Source organism: Thunnus albacares, chromosome 1 (assembly GCF_914725855.1).
Source record: "Thunnus albacares chromosome 1, fThuAlb1.1, whole genome shotgun sequence".
Taxonomy (NCBI): domain Eukaryota; kingdom Metazoa; phylum Chordata; class Actinopteri; order Scombriformes; family Scombridae; genus Thunnus; species Thunnus albacares.
Window position 1 is genome coordinate 15,200,134 of NC_058106.1, and position 24,524 is coordinate 15,224,657.

A 24,524-nucleotide genomic window follows, 5' to 3' on the forward strand; every position below is an offset into this window, starting at 1 on the left:
TAAAAACAACATCTTTTTGGTGGAGTGAAAATCAAAATGAATATAATTTGAATTGATAACAAACACAAAAGTGGTCATAAACCCGCAGGCTGCACATTATCACTAATGACTACAGCTTTATAATGTAAACCCTTTTGAAGTGAAGTGTGATATTTATCAAAGTAACTTTCTCCATCTGGTGTGGTTCTGTCCCTCTATTTTCCTAAAGATGATGTCAGTGAACAGTGCTTTCTCAAACAGACAGGGCTTAAGAACCACAAGAGGCTTCAGAAAGCACACGATTTCAATTTGTTCTGGAGAACCAAGAGACATCAAAATGATGTCATTTTTAAAGGCCCAGAAGCCCCATAATCTTAGCAGCTATTAAATAGTAATCAAATGTCCAAATATCCTGCTGTTTGTCTTGCGTGGCTAAAATTATGGAGAGAGCAGTGGAATTGTATTTATTTTAAAATGCCTTTACACACTGCCAGGTTTCTGGCTAGAAAACATCCTCTCCAGTTTTCCTATGAGGGATCTAATTATTTGGCCAGACATCTTAGGGGCAGCTGCTTGAAGGGAAGCAGTTGGGGTGAAAACACTGACAGGCTTGCCGTGTGGTTGGAAGAAGTCACAGTTATCACAACATCGAGAAGAATAAAAACTTATTTGACAACCAAGTGATCACCAAATAGCTTCTGAGTTGATGCAAATTCATTTGCAGTTGTCTGTTTCATGATGCTCACATGGTGCAAGTATACTCTGCACCTGCATGGCCTCTTCCTCAAAACCCAAAGGATTCCCCCAAATACCACCGTCAGGCATCTGCAACATGTCTGCAGAGAGGACGAGCCTATATGTAGATTCTAACAAAGTGAGCACTCAACTATAAGCCCTGTAACATTTAGGCTATTCAGCTTCCTACCAAAATCCACCCTTTATTGTAGCTTTAAGACGCCAATTAACCTGTTGTGATCTAACCCTACCATTAATGTAACCAAAGCCTTGGTTGTAGTAATCCACTGGCACATTAGGCAGTCATAACCCTATTGAGGTTCTCTCTGTTGTGAAGGAAGAGCTTAACTTAGGGATGACAGAGAGTCGTTTTTTCCAATGAGCAAATGACCTTGAATGTCTTTGCAGCTGACAGCAGTGCATTATTGCAGTGCGGCTTGTTGACATTCAACAGGCAGGAGCAAGGGCCCCACATGCTCTGTCAGACAACAAGCACCAACAGGAACCTCATACCACGCTAAGACAATGATTCGGATCATCCAGACACCCTACGCACCCCAGTCAGAAGGAAAAAGAACATGCGCCCGTTGTGCCAGAAGATCGAACAAAAACAAAAAGGGTGATTACTGTTTATGTTGCAACTGGGCTTTTACATCTTTGCAAAAAAAACACAACGGCTTTTACAACGGAAATAACAGAGTAACCGTGGAGTACACATGCTGTATTAGTCACTATTCAAGGCAGTCACTGCTGTAGCCTTTAAAGTCCACTCATTTACATAAAGCTTCTGAGTAAGCTTTGGATGAATCTACATAAACATTCATCCAAAGTTGAAGATTTATGGACCTGTTTTAAATTTTGATGTTTAATGAAGTCTAGTTACTCTAAAATATTTATCTCATTTTTAAGTGATGGATATATACATATGTGTTGTATGTATACCCTCCCTTCAACAAAAATAATTATTGAATAAGTTTATATATAAATACTGTGACAATAATTCCTCTGGCCCCTACCCTTTCCATGTTATCTGTCTTCTTTCTCCCCTTCCATTATATCATCCTTAAAATACTACTTCTAATACCTTATTACAAAAAGTCAAATAAATAAATAAACAGATATATATATTTTGCTCTCTCTCTTCAATGGTGTATATCAGGCCACTGGTAAAAGCATTAAAAAACAAGAGAAGGTGAGAAAAACAGGAAGGTTTTCACAGATATTAAAATAAGCATTTTTTTTTAGTAAAGTCCTTTCACTGTCTGGGTTTTTACCATATTATCCACTTGTCATAAGAATAAAATAAATATGTAAATTGATAGTGTGTGGTGTGTAAAAAACTAGCAAAACACAAATTAAAATGTATTTGTTTTAAAATATGATCTCACATGAACAACAGCTAGGATCTGTTTCTGTATATAATGAGGTCATTTATAATATCATCCCATAATCTCTGTGTACTAGCAACAATAGGCCAGTCTCTCTAGTTCTTCATGAATCTACTGTTGTCTTTCAATTATGAAAGATGGTGGAAAAATATCTGTCACTGCCTCCTTCTTCCTTTTCTTCCATCCCTATACTTACTCCAATCAGTGGCTTTCTGCACTAATGCAGGCAGATTAGTCATGATGAGGGGGATCATTTACACAAACCTAATCAACATCATCTTCCCCTCCCTTTTCATTTTCTTTCTGTCTCTTTCCACAGTCCACTGCTTTTATGCACCATGGGGCCCTGCTTTCCTCCGTACCCAGGATGCACCGCGCTGATGTTTCCACTTGCTGTAGTGTTATAATAAAGACCCGACCATCAGTGAGTTGCTTCAACCGTGGTACTTTTCTATGCCATGCTTCACCTGGTATACCTCAAAGAGCTAAAGACATTCCACCAGGCCACTTTTTTCCCTCTAGAAAATCTTAAGAGAATGGCTCTCACTCACAAAAACAACACCACTCAACTTGCTGCCATGTGTGAACTTGATTTCGTTGCTCTACATCACAAAAGGTACCTCGGGCAGGCAGGGACTGGCTCAACGAATGTTCTCTATTCAAAATTTCCATCCTTGGGAACAGCCATTACATGTGTTTTTATTACGGAGTGGTGCACAAAAGAGAAAAAAGATCATACATAGAAAGACGAGTGACTTAAAAGAAACTATGTGATCTCTTTCACCTAGGCATTTGTCGAAAAGAGTCACAAAAACTGGTTTCAGGAAAAGAGCAACACATTCCTCCTGGCAGAGACTCATTCTATATCAGTCTTGACCCCTGAGCTCCCAGCACACAGGTGGTACAAGCAACCAGTGGGAGTGATCCCGCACATGGCCTCCCAGCAGCATCTTGCTGATGAATGAGGGCACCACTTCACTGGTGGAGATTGACTATTACACATAATGGCGAGAGATAAAGTATGCATCGGTTTTGTGTAATTCGTCATTAAATTAGTTTATTATGGTTAAGGTTGTGTCTGTGTGTGTATGTGTTTTAGATAGCAATGACATAAAAAAGTCTTGCCTACCGTCACTATGTATATTGGATTTTCTATAAATATTCTATTTTTTGCATTTTTACTTTTATTGTCGTATAAACTAATACAAACAGAAATGTTTGCATTTTCTTTATGGCAGAGATTAAGAAAGTAAACTAATCAGGGTAAAACAAAAAATCATGCTTTTTCATTTAATTATAAATAATATATTATATAATATAGTGCAGTGGTTTGATCTGAAGTATTTTTTATTACATTAACATTGTAATAAAAACATTGTAATGTAATGTCTGTATCATGTAATATAGTGTATTGTCTTGTCATCTTGATAGACAACACTAATAACAGACATAATCTGTTGAGGCTCGCACACAAACACACACACACACACACACACACACACACACACACACACACACAATTTTGTTACTATAGAGGAGAAATATACATTTTCTCTAAATATTTTTGTATTTTTGCAGAAGAGCATACAAGTAAAACTATTATCCCACTATCATAAATACTAAGAAATTAGGTTGGGTCTACTACTCACAAAATATAGATTCAAACCTACTTTTTAAATATTTGTATATCACAGGGCTCCAGATTTACATTTTCCTCTGGTATCACTGTGCCTGAGAACTGACCAAACTGTCTATCACTGGACACAAGTAAAACAACTCACTCCACATTACCCTGATTAATCATCCTCAGACACACTTAAACATGCACACCTAGATATACAGGCACACATTTCCTCTCTGTATTAGATAATTGAGAGTTTAGGTAATCAATTTGTACATTCTATTACCAACCCCAGATTATAAGGTTTATAAACACAATTTCAAATTTCCTCACTGGGCCACTGAAGAATATGATTGTCCCTCTCTAAAATGTTTTACTCATGGTGGCCTCTCTGAGAAAGTCTTTCTGACAACCATGAAATACGATTTTTTAACACATGTAATTGGCACAAGCTGTTTCTGGAGTGCTGGTTCTAGGCTAAGCTGCTGCGCAGACACAACTCTTACCAGGGCCTTTCTCCAGGAAGATGACCTTGGACTCTGGGAAGAAGTTGGACCCAGTGATGGCCATCTCTTCTCCCCCACTGACCAGACAGCTGCTCAGGCTGGATTTCTCCACCTGGGGCAGCTCTTGAGCTGAACGCTGGGCTGGGAGAGACGCAGCAGGGGTTGCAGAGAAAAGAGGACGATCATTTGCTGAGCTGTGTTCATTCACACTGCAGTCAATTTTTCAGTGCAGACTATGTACAATGTATATATTGTAAGTGGACAAAATAACAGGGACACCTTATAATTTCGAGCAATCCAATATAATATGGCCATGCTGTTCTCTTGTTGTTTGTGTGGGCACGTGGATGTGCTGCTAGTGTGTGTACTTTCTTAGGTAACTGCTAGACTAAAAGGGAACAGACAGAACTGTGCACATTTACATTTTAAACTTTTATCAGATGTTCTTATCTAAAGTGACTTTCAATAAGTGCAAACAATAGATTAAATCAACATCCTAAATCAGCAAGTAGTCTGGTAATAAAAACGTGTGTGGAACGTTTTGTGTGCGCACTCGTTGGTGTGTGTTTTTCCTGTGTGTGTTTGATTGTGTGGTTTTCTGAATGAATATGTTAGGGTGTGTGTGTTTGTGTGTGACTCAGACTAGGAAGTTAACACTCACAGCACTCCACAGGAATGGAGGCAGCCTGCAGCGACAGCACCTTCCCGTTGGGTTGAGGGATGTGAACTCGGAACACCACGCGGACCCGTGTGTTCTTTCTTCCTATATCCGTCTCTCCTTTCCGCAGCTCAATGTCTGAGTTCCGTAGTTTAAGGATGCCAGCACAGTCGATACTGCAAGGTAGAGGGAAAATATTTGGCTCCATAGAGCACCATAACGATGGCAATCATCTAAAACATATTTAAGTAGTGAAGTGCCTGGGAGTGATAAAACAAACCACAGGCCCAGCAGGACTTTGGCAATGGGAGGAAAATTAAGTGTTGAATCACAAATTAAAAATGCCTGTGAATATGATTTATTACAACAGTAGATGTGAAAATCCCTACCAAATCCCTTCCTACAAATTCCAAAGTAAATGAAACCAGACCTTATATAAATATAATCTTTCGGGTGATGCAGAATCATAAACAGTCGAATAAAGTTTTCTCTACTCCATGGGAAGCCCTCAAATTTTCCTTCTGTGCTCGACACTCCTGTTGGTTTAAATTAATCTATAAAATCCCCTTTGGAAGATGTTACAACCCTGTATGATCATAAATGTGGTTATTTTTTCATTCGACAGGGTTTTCTTCATGGTGGTAAGCTCATAACTATGTAATGTAAACCTGAAGTGCTTCTGACACCTACCTGGCTGACATGTTGTTTTCGGGCAGGAGAGGAATTTCGAGAACTTTGGTGCTGGAGATCAAAACTTCTTGGCTGGCCGTGGCTACGGTTTTCCCCGTGATCCGGTGCACCTGGTAGAAGGCGTGCGGCCTCAAATAACGGTCATCTGCTGTTCCAATGAACATCTGCAGGTTGACGGGCTTCTCACTGTAGCCAATGAGCTGAGACATGACAGAGAGAGATAGAAAAACAGAATAAAAACAGATGTTCGTTCTTGGGATCCAGATGAGAGGTGTGAACAAAGGAATACTCTATTCATTTCCACTGCTTTCAGAAGGCCACCTTTTTTGGAGGGAATCTAAATGTCAGGTCGAGGGTGTTGTGATATTTCTGGCAGGGCCAATGGAGATTCATCTGGCGCTTTGGCCTCCAACCAGTTTGACACTGATGTTTTCAACTAATAGACCTATAATTTTTTCCCCTTGCTCGCCTGCCCCTTAACAGGATTCTGTGCAGGACACTGTTACCTCCAAAATCCTTACCAAAACCTTGAAACTTGGTCAATCGTTCCAAGAAAAAACAAGTTTGAGTGCAGCTAGAGTGGCTACCACAGAAGAGAAAACTAAAAGAAAGCAAGGACACTGAATTGGCTTTAAAAGATTATGAAAAGAACAAACTGCCAGTGTACTATACCATCATACCAATTAATTAAAAACTGATAAATACATGCTACAAGTCAGTTCCATGATCATGCTGAGGATGATGTGGACTCACACACTGTCAAGACAAAAACTCCAAGCACTGATTTCCAACATTGTTTTAATTTGTTAAAATACAAATAAAACAAATACACATAACCAGAAGGATAAAATATATGATACAGATCTGTGGTAGTTTGATATCTACTGAGCTTATGTGCTCTAGTAAATGTTAAATATAACAAAAGTATACAATAAGCATCATTCACATGATCCTCAACTCGTTCTGTGAGGTCTCATGCATATAAAAAGCCTTTTAATAGTTACACTGTGGTTAAATGGGGGGAAAAAAATTGCCAGTAAAAAATGTCAACGGTCTTTTCAAAACCAAGGGTTCATGCGCGCCAGCCGGGTTGGCATGGGGCACCTAGCAGCAGCTGCCTTCTACATTAGCCCCCCGAGAGGTGGCACCCCAGTTTCCACTCAGACAGGTGAGATCTTCAATGAAGGAAAAGTGTTGTGTGTTGGGTATAGACAAGGGGAAGATGGAAAGGAGAGCGGGACCTTTCCTCCTCAGAGGGACAGAACAAACACACAGTCCCACACAATCCCACTACTGTTGTAATGTTATACTTGGCAGACTCCGTGACGGCAGGATGGCACACACCCCCACCCCCCCAACCCCTCCACACATACACACTCCCACCATACTGCATTTGTAGCCCACACCTCCAGCTCAGATGGAGGGCAGCCCATTCAGGGTAACAGAAAAGAACAAGGCCTTTCATTGCTGTTTCACCCCAGGAACTGCCAAGCCTCAACCTCACCACAGCTGGCTACTGACCCTTTCCTCTCTTTAGGTTTGCTGCACACACCCCTGTGTCAATGTTTAGTACAAAAGTGTGGTGGGTGGAAGGAGAGAAAGTGGGTGTAGCTTGGGATTTGTCATGTGCTGTTCCAAAACCAGCTAATATGAAAAGGCTGAAATTGGTCACAATCAGGCCCTGGAAACATACGTACCTGAGAAAAACAGTGAGCAGGTGCAATGCATGCTTGGTTTCATAATATTTACTTTTTCTCGGAGGCCAATTATTAAACTATGGTTTGCAGCAGCATTATTAAACAAGACTTATTTCCAGCTTTGGTAAAAGGTGCACTGGAATCAGTGGTGGAATCTGTGTTGATGAGAACTGCTGTCATGGGATTTACTAGTAGAGTGCTCACTTTTGCATCATCTCTCTCTCACTCACTGCCTCTGAGGCGGGACCCTGCGGTGAACGAAGTTGAGGTACGGGGGCAGCTCGGTTGAAACAAGCTGTGGAAAAACTGAAATATGCTGTGTTTACAGCAGGTTTTGTGAGAGGATGAGCCTCCAGAGGCACATGCTAGGCAGGCAGAGTGATGGAGCTTAAATCTTCATAATGATTCTCTGTTCTGAGCTCAGTAAAAGCCTTGCATCTAGGAAAGTTCTGCTAGTGAACTCAATAAGGACTAATGACAAGACTGTTGAATAAAATGAATACGAGGGAATGACTAAATTTCTGGAAAGAAAAAAAAAAGTTTACCACTACTAACAGTAAGTTTGCAAGTAGATGCACAACTGTCTTCAGTTCACTTCAATATGAATAACTTTTGTAGATAGAGAGCCATAAGGAAAGATGTTTTCAAAAGGCAAAAACAAATTCCTCTGCAGTGCTTGGTTTAAATCATAAACTGACCACCACTCCTCCATTTCCAGTGTAGCTATCCCACTGTCTCAGGTTGATTTGGAGCGTCTAGGCCAAAGGCTACGCTCAAGTATGGGCTGCTAAGTGAAAGCCCAGGCTGGCGTAACTAATGCAGCTTCAGAGTGAACGTAGGAAAAAGCCATTCAACTTGTGGACCTGCCCGGTTCAGACAAGTCACCATATCACCTGATGTCTATCTGTCACTTCATTTAAGAAAGTCAAAGAATCTTTTATAAAGAGTCAAAGAGAGCAAAACACTGGCACACAATGCAAAAAGGAAACAGTGAGGGTTGCATGGAAAAAAACCTTTTATATTATATTATTTTTAAAAAATGAAACATGGAACTTATTTCACACTAGACAGGGTAAGACTGTTAACTGACTGGTGATTTCATCTTCAGAACATAAATAATCTTGACTTTCAAAATATGCCTACAACTTTTACTTGACCAAAAATCTGTTGAAAACATAGCTGGAAATTGCAGTTATATTATCTCCCAAATCTATTAACCTTTCTGGTTTTACAGACTAAATTGCAAAGTGCAATGAGTAACGTTTTTACTGTTCCACTGCAAATGCTGTGTAATATCTGTTGGTTTGTTGTTGTGTACCACTAAATCAGTGAACTGAATTTCCAGCCTTTGTTTTGAAGGAAAATCTCCCCGCCCCGAGGTATGTTGATATAACTCCCATCTCCTCTACCACATCCTCCAAATGTGTTTCAACTCCTCAGTGATGGAGTCATGTCTGAATTACAGTGAATGACTAAACAGATCAGTAATTCACGTTGTTTTTGGGTGTGTCGGTGTGTTGTATATGAGCTTGAGGTTGCTACTGATCCTTGTAGTGCAGAGGGTGCTGCAGTAGTCAGTATGACATTTCTGTGTGACTGACCACAAGGATGATGGCCAGAGAAGGCAGTTTCCTCCTCGCACAAAACCGCATGTGAACTCTACATGCACAGACAGCGTGTATTTCTGAATTCAAATGTCTAGTTGAACTGACAGCCACAGCGAATGGTGAGAAAATTCCTCACTTTGCTTTCATCACCCATCTCGAATTGGAATCAAACCAACCAAACATTCAAAACGACTGGATGTTCCACACGAAATGTATTCGGAAGGAAGTTGCACCAAGGAAAAACATGAGGCCCCTATAATAACCAGTAATGGGTTCATATTTGGAAGCCACATTAGATCTTAAGAACCACATGAAAGTATAAATCTTGCTAGTAACAAGCTAACAGGTAATTATGCATCCTGGTCTGAATGGATCCATGACCATAAATGACACCATCATTCTGGATTCAAAGAAACACAGAGTCACAGGAATCAACAGTCTAGTGGCTTGTGTCGCTTGTTTTATGATCATGTCTGCACACTGTGGAAGTGAACACAGACGGGTAGCGTTTGCATGTGTACACATGTCTATGTGTCTGTGTGCATGACATAGTGCACACTGTATTTGTGTGTCCATAAATGAGGGCATGTTTATTTGCAGCACCATGTGTGTTCCAGACAGCATAAAATGAGTTAACAGCGTCTGGGGAAATGTATGTGTGTGAGAGGATAGACAGACGTTAAAAAACACTGGGAACGTGTAATCAGAATACCACTAAAAGCACAGAAATTGGGGATAAAAAATACAGCACTAGCATCAAGAATATACTTTTCCACCACCTGAACTTGCTGAGGTTAAAAATGTTGTAAAAGGTTGTATAAGTTTCATTTTTTCAGTTTGTCCATCATACACAGCACTATGGACTGTCACTAAGAAACAGCAAAAGACCCTCTTTCTTTCTTTCCTTCCATTTGCCCTCTTCATCCTTGCATCCCTCTGTGTCCTCTTGTATTCTCTGTATTTCTCCGTCTCTGCACATGAGGGATTTGGTTTGGAGCCAGAGTGTTGACAAACATACACTTAACAGGCCAGGAGTTCTTTCCAAATCAAATAATCAACCAGGAAAACCTGATTAGAGGGCCAGAAAGAAAGGGCTCACTTCAGCAGTCCCAGTGAATAGACACTCCCGGCCAAACAGAAACTTACCACACAGCCAAGTTAATTCAGTCACCCTGCCACATTCACAAATGTTTCTAAAAACACAATTATTTTCTGTTTTGCATTTCCTCGGTTCAATTCGATTTGATTAATTTAGACAACAATAACTTAACACATGAAAGCCTTACACCATAGTGCTAGTTCAAAGAATAACATTTATTTTAACACCAAGTACTGGTACGAAGGGGATGAAAACTAAACGGGGGGAAAAAAAACGTGTCAGCTCATGTGAGAAGTTGTTAGTAGTAGTTTTCCAAAGAAAAGGAAAACCTAAATAGAATTATTAATTCATTTTTCATTGATCTTTTTCAACCTTTCCAACATCAACAACATGTTTTTACATCTCTACAATATCATGAGCTCCTCAAATAGTAGTCTAAGCACACTTTAGGGGGCCTATTTGCACCTTCAGTTCAGAAAATGGGTAAAACACCACCTGCAAACAGCAGGACATGTAAACAAGCACACATGGATAGTACCATGGTCCTGGCAAAGGAGGCTTCTCGCCAGTGAAATGCACACGACACACACCCTTGACTTGTTTGACATTCCTGAGTCACCCCTCCGCCACCCCCTAAATCTATGCTTGAGTGTGAAATACCACAGGAGGGTGGTCTCTGCACTTTTAACTCCTCACCTTTCTGCCTGGCCAGAGTGCACTGGACCCTGCTGGTCAGTCAGCAAGTAACTGGGGCCTGATAGAGATCAGTTCTTATATTAAACGACACTGACATTAACACCAGTCACATGTCCCCGGGCCTGTGCTTGTTGAAGCCTGTAACTAACTCACGGCTGCTGCCGCTGCTGCTGCTGACTGTGGATCGAGTTTAGGATGAACTCCCTAAAATAAAACCGCTGGATACGGTTACATACTCAGCTCCCACTAAATAAAGTCTCCATTTATTTTTGGCCTTCATCTGTTCCACCGGTCCAGTAATAAGGCAGGCAAGCTGACGGGAAAAACAGCTCCCATCACTGCATATACACATAAACAGGCAGTGAGACACACACACACACACACACACCACAGGGTTTTTAGTTTTGTTTAAAATACAAAAAAATAAAAAAACAACAGCTGTACTGAGAGTTGATCTGCACTCCAAGGGTTGTGATAATGAGATATTTATATGGGCAAAGGTGAGAATATCACCTGCTCCCTGCTGCAAAACACTGCTTCTCTTCACATACTGTGTTTCATCAACAACTAAAGCATTCATTTTGTTTTTTCATCTCATTTCATTGTCTTCTTTCTGCTTATATTTCCTTCTTTCCTTACTTACTTTATCGCCTACCGTCTCCTATCCTTACTTTCCTTCTTCCTCTCATCTCTTCCCACTTCTTTTCCCTTTGTCACTCTTTTCTCTCAGTCCCTGTCCTCGCCTCTCACCTACCTCAGCTCTAGCCCTCTGCCGTAACTCGACACTTTCTCACAGCGAGCGCCTGACTCTGCCAAGTTGTTTCCCTGTGTTGCTCCACTGTTGCCATGGTGAGACTCTCTCTGTGTGTATGCGTGTATGTGTGTGTGTGAGTGTGTGTGTGTGTGTGTGTGTGTGTGTGTGTGTGTGTGTGTGTGTGTGAGCGACGCGCTACGTACACTCACATTGGTGTAAACTACGGCCCTGTAGCTTGTGTTGGAGAGAGAGGGGGTGTGTGTATTAGAATGTGTGGATTTAAGCACACTGACTTTGGTGTAAACTGTGGTCCTTGGAAAGGTTTGTGTGTGTGTGTGTGTGTGTGTGCGTGTGTGTGTGGCGCTAAAATGTGTGTGCGACAGAAGGTTTGTGTGTGTGTGTTTGGCTAAAATGTGTGTATGACAAATGTAGAAACAGGAGCAATGGTGGTCAAGGTCACGAGTGGGCCCATTTTATCTGGCAGTGGTTTCGCTACTGTGGCACGACGATCTGGGATCTATGGACACACACACACACACACACACACACACACACACACACACACACACACAGCTCACACAGGCTTGCTGTTTGCCCAGCACACTAGGGAGGGCAGAGAGAGCCAGGGGGCCGGTTGACTGTTTGTTTAAACAAGGTCAATACATGCGCGCGCGCGCGCACACACACACACACACACACACACACACACACACACACACACACACACACACACACACACACACACACAGAGGAGCGTTTACTGTATACTGCATGAGGGCTGTATATGGCCTTGCTAGACTGGTCCAAGCTCAATTCCTTTTATTCCCCATTCTATCCTCCCCCACTCTCTCTCTCTCTCTCTCTCTCTCTCTCTCTCTCTCCCACACACACACACACACATACACCTCTCTCTCTCTTTCTCCCCCTCTCAGTGACTGTTTTCTCACTGTGCACTAAGCCTGATTACAACAAATGAGAGCCAAGCTTCCAACATGTTTACATCAAATACAGCCTTGGGGCAAAGCAACACTAGCTCCAGCCAGTTCACACAGTGCAAACCGCATGGCTCTGCATTGTTGTCTATTCGTCCCCCAATGATGGCAGCCAGTCTATTGAGAGAGTCAGCAGAGTGAGAGAGAGAGAGAGATGTCAAGGTATGGCAGAAGCTTCACCACAGTACAAAGCAAGAGAGAAGTGTGATGCGTAGTAAGAAATGGATAAAGATGGATAGAATAAGAGAAGAGATTAGAGTCACTAAAAATGTGAGGGTGAATGACAGAGACAGAGAGAGAGAGAGCAATGGGGTCACGGCCTTGCATTCAAGCACTGGGATCAAAACCAAATCAATTAATCAAAATCATCCAAGCCAGTGGAAATATAATGCTGTCTTGGACAGCATTATATTATCATATTCTCTTTCAAATCCTTGTTACCAGACACCATAGCTTCATTTAGATTTATCAACTGTGGAAACAAGTTTAAAGATGGCCGTGATATTTTTTCCAACTGTTTGTTTTTTCTTTCTTTTTTCAGTCCTATGCTGTGTTTGTCTGCACTTGTTTTGTGTATGTGCTGTGTACTGTATGTGTGAGTGAGTGTGATTGTTTCTTCACTGTATCTGACAGCCTTTTTCTGTTGTGTCTGCCTACCTAATGCCTAGCCCAGCAGGTAATACCAGAGGGGCTCCTTATATTTGTGTGGGTGCAGCAGCACTCAATTAAGCTGGTTAAATACGCACAAGGATACCTCAGCCAGCCAGAGAGGCTTTGGACTTATATGTCTCCTAGCAACAGGTGTACCGATTATGGTCTGCAGCTAGTCCCAGAGGAATTGCTAAAACAGCCAGTCAGCCAGGCACAGACGTAGCCATCCTGCAAAGTATTATTCTAAAAACAGCAGGTGGTCAACTATATTGGAACATATTGAGAACCATTTGGATCTTGCAACATGTTTTAAACAACCTCAAAAATTTCCTAACACTGCTTGTTTTCAAGAATGTTGGATATACACTATAAATACAGTATGATTGTATATTATATAGCGGATGTTTTACAAACATATTTTATTCTACAAATGTATTTTCTTTGTAAAAAAAAAAAAAAAAAAAAAAAAAAACTTTCAATCATCAGAAGGTGCAAATATTTATAGGATTCCTATTTTGTCGTGCTTTACTGGATGTAGTTCTACTGCAGAAAAGCTCCACAAACAACATGGACAATGCTACACTGTAGCTAGTGACAATATCATTAGCCCAGGGTATCACTCTTTGCATAGGAATACACAGCATTCCTCACAGAACCCAGTACTATGAATCATGACTGTCAAAACAATTCTGCGTAAACACTGTCATGCTTTGTGGCCTCTGTTTGTCTGGCTACCGTGCATACAGACAGGAAAGGCGCTGACTATTACTGACCAAGGCTTTGTGACATCCCTGTCTCTCTTTAAATCAATGATCAACAGCTGGTCAACTCCCTCATGTCTTTCTTGTAAGTATTACTCAGACCAAATTGGTGTCACACTCCAAACACACTGAAGTGTCATGTTTTATTCCCTGAATGAGTAAGATGTATTTCTTTTCCAGAGGACAAGTTATTGCTAAGAATAATGTACAATGCAATATATTGGTTGAAATGCCACAAAATAATACAAGTGGCAGAGTACACGCAGAGCACAGCTTGTTAACAAATCTGACTTGAGCTTTACAATAAGATCTCCAGAATGGTTCATTTGCTTTGTAGTTTCTTTGCCTACACTTCTTTATAGCTCCTACATCCTGTGTCTGGGGCCCAAAACCGCAGGTTAGAAATCACTGACCTAGAACTGCTGAACTGAGGCATTAAAATCTACACAGACATGCAGAAAAATTTACACAACCATTCTCTCTGAGGAAACAGTTTGTAGAGACAAAATGCATGAGAGTCACTCGGTGAGTGACAATCTAAAGAGTCTACCTAGATGTCCTAAACATTTCCTTTCTTTTAGGTCTAAAGTAATATGGAATATTATTCAAAAGTTCCTTGCCTAAACTTTGTTTATAATCTCACAAAAAAGTGACTGAGCAGCAAAAAACCAAAGTAGAATTAAGACAAGAGAACGATACACATGGTCTGCAATACCGTACTTTGTCAGGTCAAGAGTAAAAGATTGTATTACTGTGAGCCAGTAATCCACTTGTTTGATGAGAGTATTTAGAGTTTCAAAGTGGACTATAAACACCTCTCTAAACTGTAATCCACCAATGATAGCCTTCTCGACACAGCCTTCAAGACCAGAAACATCAGTAGTGACAGGGAGGTATGTTTAAAACCACAGCAGTGGCTGTAACAGAACAATAAACCAACATCATCACAAGCAAAGGCAAGAAATCCTAGAAGGATCCAGCAACTACCGTCTTGGACAGACATGCAACTGAACCACAGATGCAACTGTGTCTGCATAAAGTTGTTGCTGACAAAGGTGCAGATCCCCTGGACAGGTGGCCAGTTAATGAATTCTGAGTGAACTAATGAAAAAGAATTCAAGCACAGGAGGAAACCTGGTTACATGCCACAGTGCTGCCCTCAAGCCACATGGATAAGCTTATTTACCACTTGGCAAGTGTAAAGATGCACAGACAAGTTCAGATGTTTGGTTTATGAATATTTCTACTGGCCACCATCACACCATCTACCAGAAATCATCCAGCTGAAGAAGGCTTGTACTCTACCAGGTTACAACTTAATAAAATAAATTAAAATAAATAAATAAAATCAATAAAAAATATCTGAATGCTTTTCATTGCATGTAAGAGGACATAATCCTGATTGATGCTATCACCTATGATTCTCTGGGTTAAATGCAAGTGTGCGTTTTTGACTCTAGAAGACAACATAGGTTGGCCCTCCCTGCTGCTGTGGGCCCAACCTGCTCCAGCTTTTTATTGTAGTATGTGAACTCTTGGTCCCAAAATACAAATGTCAATGTCCAGAAATCCTACTTTCCAGGCTACTGACATACCGTATGAAGAAACTAAATGTATCCAGAGACTAATAGACACAGCCCCACAGCTCTTTTTCTCATTGTCATTGTCTTCTTTTTCTGTTGACGCAGCAGCTCAGTGGTGCATTGATCTGGGGAACAGCGTAGCCACAAAAGGAAGTTATCACCATGTCCAGATGGCGACTATGGCGTCATCTGGTGACATCACGCCACCAGAGTCAAGACCCAAGGAGAATGAGAAGTCCCGCAGGGCACCAGAGGACTGAGAAGTACAATCTGTAGTGGGAGTAGTTGCTGCAGTATCACAGTATTTTAGATAGATATATTAAAACTTGGAAGTAAAGCTTGCTTTGTAGGTGGACAATGACTTAAAGATGAAAAGCAGAAAAACAGAATCCTCGACACAGCGGCCATATAGTCGTTCACTCAAATGAGACCTCTGCTGCCCCAACACATCTGTTTCCTATACCTCTCACTCTACACTAAAGAAAAGCTGTTTTTTAATTTCATTTCTGTAATATCCAGTCTACATATTCAAATTCTGTGGCAGAATAACTGCAATCACACATGCAGGCACTAGTGTTGTTCTGCCTGTTGGGAATAGCTTGCTTCACACCTACAGTACAGTGCACCTGGGAAACATGATATGTGCAAGCTTGTTAACGGTTTCAAGTGCTCTGACCTCCTTACGCCCAATACATACTGGGTCAAAACAGTGTCTGAATGACTTTCAGGTTGCCTACAGTGATATCTCATGAGTACAGCAAAAACAAATGTGTTTCTGTGAGTTTTTGTTGTTGTTGTTTAGACTTTTTAGGATCAATTTTAACATAGGTCTGACCTTATATCCAGCATGTTATTGTGTGTTCTTTTGATAAGCTCAAACAGTAACACAGAGCACAATGAGTGTGTGTTTCTGTAAAAACAATAATGACATCACGGGGTAAAGACATGACCTTTCAATATGGTACTTTTTTGCACAGTGCATCAAAAAGAGGTTAAGAAGACTAACAATAGAGGAGTGGGTGTTTAGTAAACAAAGACTGACTGTTAGACCTGCTGGACAAGTGCTGATACTATATATCATCACATGGTACAAGCAGATGTTAATTGTATGTTGATTGTCTTTTTTTAGTTGCTATACTAGAAGTCTAGACACAAAGATGGGTTGTGTAAAGACTGAAATGTATTCTAAAATTATACTGAAGCAACTTCTACTACTGACATGTTTGTTACATTTTCTTTGAAAGATAAGTAAAGTTGAGATAAAGACACATAATTCTAGAGCAGAAATGTACAGTTGTGTATCATCAAAATATTAATCTTGAAAACTGCCACTACGCAGAAGAGAAACAACGGATGGGGGTTGTGTACATTAGCTGGGTACAGTGTGATATCTTAAATACAGAGGTCTTTCATTTCCCTTCACACAAACTCTAATAAAACACACAGGGACGAATTCACAAAAGGACTGCACAGCTTTTGCAGACGCTAAACCCTCACAAATCAGACAAAAATAAACCGTGCAATTCACAAAGCACCCGCAAAGGATGAAATGCATCCCTAACTGCTCCTTTGCCATTTGCACGTATTTAAATTCGGTAATATGCATTCATTTGGTGCAAAATTGGCCCCTTTCTATGCAAATGAGCCTCATTGCAAAAACAGTCCAATTCACAAAGACCAACACTAATAGTCACACACAGTTTGAGTGAAAGTATTAGTGTCTCCAGAGTTGGTGGTAACTGAAGTGCATTTATAAGCGGTGCCACAGCCAGACTTTCCAGTGATCATTTCACATTTAAATTCCTTGCCTGAAGTTTTGAGGAATGTCTCTGCACCTCGTTGGTCAGGACTTCTAGCTCATGGTCTGAAAATGTTATTTTTCTTTCTCTCTGCCATTGTCCTGCCTACTGTGTTCTTGGCGCAATGGCAACATTTATACTTTGCCACATGGATAATTGCAATCAGACGCAAAACAAGGGCAAATTGCACTCAGCTGCAAAACTTTATGGGTGTGTTTGCACTGTAATATCATTAGTGCCATATCTTTTGTGAATCGGACCTTGAGACGGGGCAGATATCGGTTGCAAGTAATGTGCAATTCATGGTGCTATCAGCAGCTGCAATCCATTCTTTGTGAATTTGCCCCACAGTGTCTTTACCTCACTGCACTAATCTCTGCAAACCACTCATGACAAGCAAATGATGTCTGTGTGCTTCTCTCACTGTCTGCTCGCTCTGTCTGTGGCAACACATTGCTGTTTGTCAGTTTGATCATGAAAGGGTGTTCTGGCAGAAATATAACCGAGTGACACTTGGTCAAAATTTGCACCCCCTCCCCCCATCAAAAAAGATAAACCAGTGCATTGATAAGAAATACAATTATAAAAATAACATCTGAAACAAAGAAACCAGAGTCTGCAGTCTTCACACTACAATAAAACCGGCTGCACTGACACAGTCATGTGTCGTTACTGTAGACCAGGTTCCAGCTGGGCATTGCTTTGTCTGACCTAAGATATGCACACTCCACTCACTAGCTATTGCAAGGAAACTGCTATAGCCAAACAATTCCCTCTTGGGATGAGGAATGAGGGCAAGCGTGGCAAATGCTCAGTTGAAAAAAATTTGACCACTAAATTATGCATCGTCACATATGGCAGGATAGAATCTTGGTCTCACTGAGGTTGAAATGGTTAATGATTGGCCTGGAGGGAGCCTGCATGACTGAATGTATAAGGACATAGGCTGTTTCTTAAGCAACAACAATCGTACAATAGTGGTTTGGGATTCCTTGTTTTTTTTGTGAGGATATTTTGTGCCCACAGCTGTTAAAATGTTGTATCTTAAATTGTTAAATCTTGTACATAACGTGCATGATGAGCAGTGACTTGAGTTAGCCTGAGGACTAACCTACTTCCCATCTGTAGTCTTGAGAAATGATTAACACATGTTGCTCACACCCAGTAATAAGAAAATATAATAATTAAAAACAAATACAGTGTCGCTCTACTTCCAGTACATTTTTACATGTTTTACTACTGATAGAACATATTTTTTGCTACTTTTTCACATAGGGTGTTAGCATAGTGGACTTGGGACCAATGTACAGTACCAGTCAAAAGTTTGGACACACCTTGTGTGCATAAAGTATAAAGTGTGCATAATATATAAATAAAAATATACAAATGATATACAGAGGCAGTAAGCTTAAGAGGATTGGTTCAACATTTCGAAAATTGAAAAGGAAAATGTTACAGGAACCATTACAGTCTTAGTAGAACAGATGCAAATGTGCAACATATACTGAGGGAATTGGACTGTATGTAGTGATCCTGTCTGGCTGATAAGACAGCTGACCGAGCTGTCAGCCTGAACTCAGCCATTGTTGGGTTCCACAACAATGGTCATGGCCCGGCTCCACAGCTCTACCTTAATCATACAAACAAAGGAAGCTTGTCACCGCAGCCTTGAATTATTAATGGGACTGACATCGTCTGCTATTGCTCTCCCCTCCATCTTTCTCTCTCTGTTTCTGGGAGGGCAAAGCAGCCCTAGCTCAGTGTAGGCTCACCTAGTCTCTTAGAGGTGCTATCAAATGACAGACCAGCTGACTAGGCAGACGGCTCTCTTGCCTGCCTGCATGTCTTCTTGCATCAACAGGTCCAGCTGTGGGACAGGATCTATGTGACAATCCGAACATGCAGATATGTAAAATGAAACCCTAAATGTAATGCTCATTCACAACAATCGGCTGATGTTCCAGCTATAAGACTGTAAAATTACTAATTTACAGTCCAATGATGTAGCCTTAGTCTTAGTCTAACAACTATCTATGGATTACTGGTGAATGTTGCAAGCATTGTGGAGGGAAAATGAGATTTTTTCGACAGGAAACTGTGACTTTTGAGGAGCCAGAAGATGTTCCATCAGCCTTCTCATTTAAATACTGATATTTTTACTTCAAGTGTGAAGAGTGTCTCCACATACACTGTAAGGGCACAATATACTTCAGTCAAAAGCAGAAGGCAATCCCTGCAAAGTAGAGAACAGCCTGACTCTCAGGAAGTGGTTGCTAAATACGTTTGGCTCAGCCTATTTCTATTTCTTTCATGTTCGATTTCATCACTGGAGGCTGCATGAGTTGACATCTTGACTATGTGGTTAACACAGTGGGACCTGGATGATAAGAGCTCAGTGCACAGGGTCTAACTTAACTACTGCATGGTGTACACCATGTTAACATAGACGGTAAATCAGTCCTGACCTCAGAGGGAAATCTAATCCTCAGTATGGTAGAGACATTTATTTTGTTTAATGGAGCAAAATACCAAAGTTTATGCGATGTAATTGGAGCTTTTAGTCATTTTTAAGAGTAATATGTCAGGACAAATGTTTTTCACTAAAGCTTGTTAGACTTTGGGTAATGGTCTTTCAGCTTTAAACTACAGAAAAGTGGGGGTTTATGTCAGTGCTGATGGCTGAGAAGCTTTAAGTGCCCCAAGTGTGTGTTAAAATGCCAAAATATGTTACCTTGACAATTGGGTGGCCACCTGATGCTGCTTTGACAGCTCCTCGGCTGCCCTCAGTCTCATAGTGTGCTCGGTGGTGGGCTTTGGGTTGCACCTCTATCTTCAACTCATACTGGCCAAACTGACTTGGTAGAGGCCAATCTAGCGGAGGAAGCGAGGAGGTCCTGAGGAGAGAATATCACACATATAAACAAAAAGGAAGAGTATATTTCAATTTTGGTATGAAACCATTATAAAATACAGTGTTTTGTAAAATATGTACTCAAAGATGAAGTCAAAGCATTTCGCAGAAATGTTTGAGATTGTAGTAATTAGTGTGTGTAAATATGAAGAGTCTGACCTGAAGTTGACCTGAGTAGAACGAGACAGAATCTAATCAGTGATCAGAGAATTTCTGTCATGAAAATCTGTCGTGTACTCACACTTTCACATTTTCCATCTATCAACTTATTCTGTACATCTCTGACTATACGTCTATCTGATGACACAAGCTGTCTTAAGTCCGAAACGTTTCAAAAGCTGAAAACGAGTGGTATTCCCCTTTCATGGTCTGAGACAGTATCATAGGTGGTAGATGTGGGTATAACATGCAGTGTACTCACCCCACAAGACTGTGAATCACTGGAATGTCCACATATAACGATCTTGTTCTTAAACATAACGCGTGTAATAGGTCATGTTAAGACTTAAGAGTGAATCATTTTCTAAAGGGGACTTTTCTTTGTGAGTCTTTACCTGTTTTTCTGTGGGGGTCAGTGAATGGATGGGAGGATGAGTGTCTCTCAGACAGTGAGTAAATTAGTGTGTTTCTGTGTGCATGCTGTAAGTGTATACTTTATGTGTTGTGCACCACAGGGGCTGGCATTATGTGTTTTTCCTCCCTGCCTCCTTTTTTTTTTTTTATCTGTGGAGGCCACAATCATATTTGAACAGCTGCACTCGAAAATAAAACACTCAATGGCCTTCTCCACAGAGAAACTGGGTCTCTCCATCTGAGTCCATTAGATCAGTTTATCCTCCAAACAATTTGTAAACACTACCAGCAACCATTACTATCAACCAAGCCATAACATTTCCAATCCTTGTTGTATGTATGGTTGTTGATTATTATTTTTTCACTTGTATTTATGTACAATCCACTAAAATTTAATATATTTCAGAGTACAGCGTCTCATGTCCAAACTCCCAAAACTGGGAGTGATCTGGACCATAATGTATTTTATTGTAGATGTACTGAAAAATAAACCATTCACATCAATTGTTGATAGAATATACCACAATATAAGACTCTAAGTTTACTTGAGTTTAGTTTACATTTTTTTCATATGTTTATATATTTATTATAGCACCTTTTTACTTTTGTACTGCTCTGTAATATCTCTACTGTAACAAAGCTAAATGCATTGTTATACAAGCCACAATGTAAAACTTTGTCACATCTTGATAATGTACATAATGAATTATTCATGAGCCAACAAGGCCACAGTAAGGCTGCACATGCAATATGTGTTTCATCCAGGTGTTCTTGTCTGGCAGCAGTTACAAAGTGCCACTGTTTCTGGGCACAGCAGTATGCAATCATACATTAAACTGCATGTGTGTGTGTGTGTGTATGTGTGTGTGTCTGTGTGCCAATGCACATTAGCAGTGTGTCCATAAATGTGTGTGCATTTCTGTATTTCTGTGGCTGTGTATGTTAGGCCCGAGTCAGTGAAATGGCACTGTACTGTGGCAGCTGCAAGTATGTGCTGTCGCATGGGCCAAGAGGCAGCTACACACTGATCTCTACCTCAGTGTTGATCACTGTAGGCTCTTTGTGCACACTGTCACATGGTGGCATAAACTTTTATTTTGCTCTTTCCAAGACAGTACAGGCTCCTAGCATGCAAATGTACTGAGTCTAAACTGCATGACAGATATTTGACAGTAGAAGTCATTTGTAGGGGAAAGTTTGTAAAGTTTTAGCCAGCATAGCTGACTCCTTTAATTCTTCCCTGTCCAAATGCCTGTCAAGTGCTGGCTATGTGCAGACCAATCTGATCAGTCTGAATTAGAGACATGTGAGTTAGGCTTTCAGCGGAGCCATTTCACTTCATAAACTGCCTAACAGACTGGCACCAAATCTAAAGGAAAGACTGCATTTTGGAATCAAAAGGCATGTGTCTGATATTTTGTAGACGTTTTGTGAAGCTCAGTGTAGCTTTGTGGTTAGAAATCTAACTGAGCTACATTCTGCAAATTCTCCTACCACATATGGCATGGAAATGTCACCTAAAACAACTTAAGGTTTTAACTTATTACTTAAAGAATAACCAGTCTGGTTGAGCAAATCACATGCGATGACAGTTGTCTATGTCAAAAAATACAATTTTTGGCCTATAGCGTACAGTTATTCATGCACTGAGCAAGTGCCATGATGGATGTATAGTCTGTTATGATATGTTGTAATTTTCAAACAGCCAACAAAGAGCTGCTCTCAATCCTTTTAAGTACGATTTTCAAACAAGGTTTTCACCTGATGGCAGCTCTGTCTAAGACACTAACCTTTATGTTTTCCTCCCTGGCAGCCTGACATAACCACCCAGGAAGTGTGGCTTTGCATGGCTGCTACGGTAACAGGAGTAGAAGAGGACAGAGGAAATATGAGCTTTGTGACGAAGCAGAGCGGGAGCCGCGGCCTATGGACTGACATAGCATAACCTTTCTCAAATGTCTAAGTCATAGTGTAGACAAACTCACATTCCCACACCCTAGCCTTCTCTATGACCTCCATCATCCCACTAACATCCTTTCCATCAAATGACTCAGGTAGTTTTGCATCTACAAACTTCAGTCACATTTTAAGTCACACAGACATGACATGTTAACTAATTTTATTAATATAAATATATTCCAAACAATGTTTTGTTTTCTTTTTGTTTTTAAAAGCTTGTTAAAACACTTTTAGTGTTTAGTTTCAACTAGTGGATTCACTGTTAGCCTCATGGTATACCAGTAGGTGTACATAAAATTTTAGTTTTTTATTTTTGTTTTTATTTAGTTTTACATTTTAGTTACAGCACTCCCTCTTTTAAGGTCCAAATGCAGTAAATTAGCAAATTAGCATAATTATTTGTTGACAAATTTTAGCCCAGGCTCTGCTTACCGACTGGAGCTGTACATACTGTATTTGCCACAATTTAATACTGGCCTTTTAACCAACTCATTAGAGTGGCATTGATATATCAATGTAGACAGCTGAGGGAGGACGCTGTGAGCAGACACTCTGTCAAAGAAAATGTCTGAAAACCTCACCAATTTTTAATCCCACCTACTCTAACCCAATCCCACCCATTTCACCTGCACCATCTGTTCAAAACACCACTAACACATATGCATGCACACAGAGAACCCAACGACCTTTTATCTTGTGGCAGACAGAAGCTTACACCACCTGACTCTCAGGTGTAGAGTCACATCTGACAATGGAAATGTATTTTATGCCAATGTCAGCAACTATTGAAGGCTTGAGCAGCTTTAGCAAGGATGGGTATAGCAAAACACTTGAATGACAAAATTCAAGTCGACAGCTTATTTATTTTTTTAAAGTAGCGGCTGTTGTGTTCTATAAGATATAGATACACCACTTCAATTTGGCAGCATGACATGACAAATCAGTACATGTCTTTAGATTAAAAATTACAGATTGTAGGGATGTCATAGATTAATTTAGCACCCGATTCTGCAGCAATCTGGACATTATTCCATCACTGTCTTGGTCATGGTTTTGTGAGAAAATTACACTTACAAGGGCAAAGATGAAAAGAAGTTGACTCATCATAGAGCTGACCCTGTTATTGTCTGGAGGGTGTTTAGGTCTATGTGAGCACACATGTGTGTTATGTCTATGCATGTGTTTGTGTATGTGTGTGTGTGTGTGTGTGGTGGCCCCCTTGCCATATGTGCCCTGTGCTGATTTACAGTGCTAGGGGCCAGTGCACACAAACAAGGCCATGTCTTCATCTGCTGCACACATTGGAGAACAGACAGCAGACTCCTCTCCTAAAAAAAACTGCATCATGAGCCTTTGATTGCACCCATCACTCTTTAAGTGTTTTTGGAAGTGCTGGTGTGTGTGTGTATGTGTATGTGTGTGTATGTATGTATGTGCATGTGTGTGTCTGTGTTTCCCTTCACACACTAATAAACTTGTATCACTCTACAGTGTAACTATGTGAGATTTATACTGTTGATACAAAGCTCAAAGCTCCTGTAACTGAACATTGATCTGCATTGTTCCATCAACAGGCCTATTATTCATGTAACATGCTATGTGATACTAATTTACTGCACTGCCATGTTTACACTGATCTCCAAGATCAAAAAGGGTTTTCAATCTTTATGACAGCTCACAACACTCTCTTGACAAAATGTGCCATCTTGCCAAGTGGTGACTGTGTTAATAATTCACAAAAATACTGATAAAGAGGCAGTTATCTCCGCGCTACCTTCTTTTTTTGGCCCTAAGTTAAAAACACTTTACTAAAACTTTAGGATGACGCTATTCCAAACTAATATTGCAGTCACGACTGTTGCCAA

General features: G+C 40.5%; 1 protein-coding gene across 3 annotated transcripts in view; it reads right to left on the minus strand.

Annotated features, from left to right (window-relative positions):
* Nucleotides 1–24,524, minus strand: part of nfatc3a (nuclear factor of activated T cells 3a) — a 65,073-nt gene that overhangs the window by 17,822 nt on the left and 22,727 nt on the right. For all 3 annotated transcript variants that reach the window (XM_044345585.1, XM_044345577.1, XM_044345595.1), the window contains exons 3-6: nt 19,948–20,110; nt 5,578–5,777; nt 4,891–5,063; nt 4,230–4,370 (exon numbers count right to left, since the gene is read on the minus strand). In XM_044345585.1, the coding sequence (XP_044201520.1) occupies nt 4,230–4,370; nt 4,891–5,063; nt 5,578–5,777; nt 19,948–20,110 (677 nt within the window). The remainder of the gene's footprint in view (nt 1–4,229; nt 4,371–4,890; nt 5,064–5,577; nt 5,778–19,947; nt 20,111–24,524) is intronic.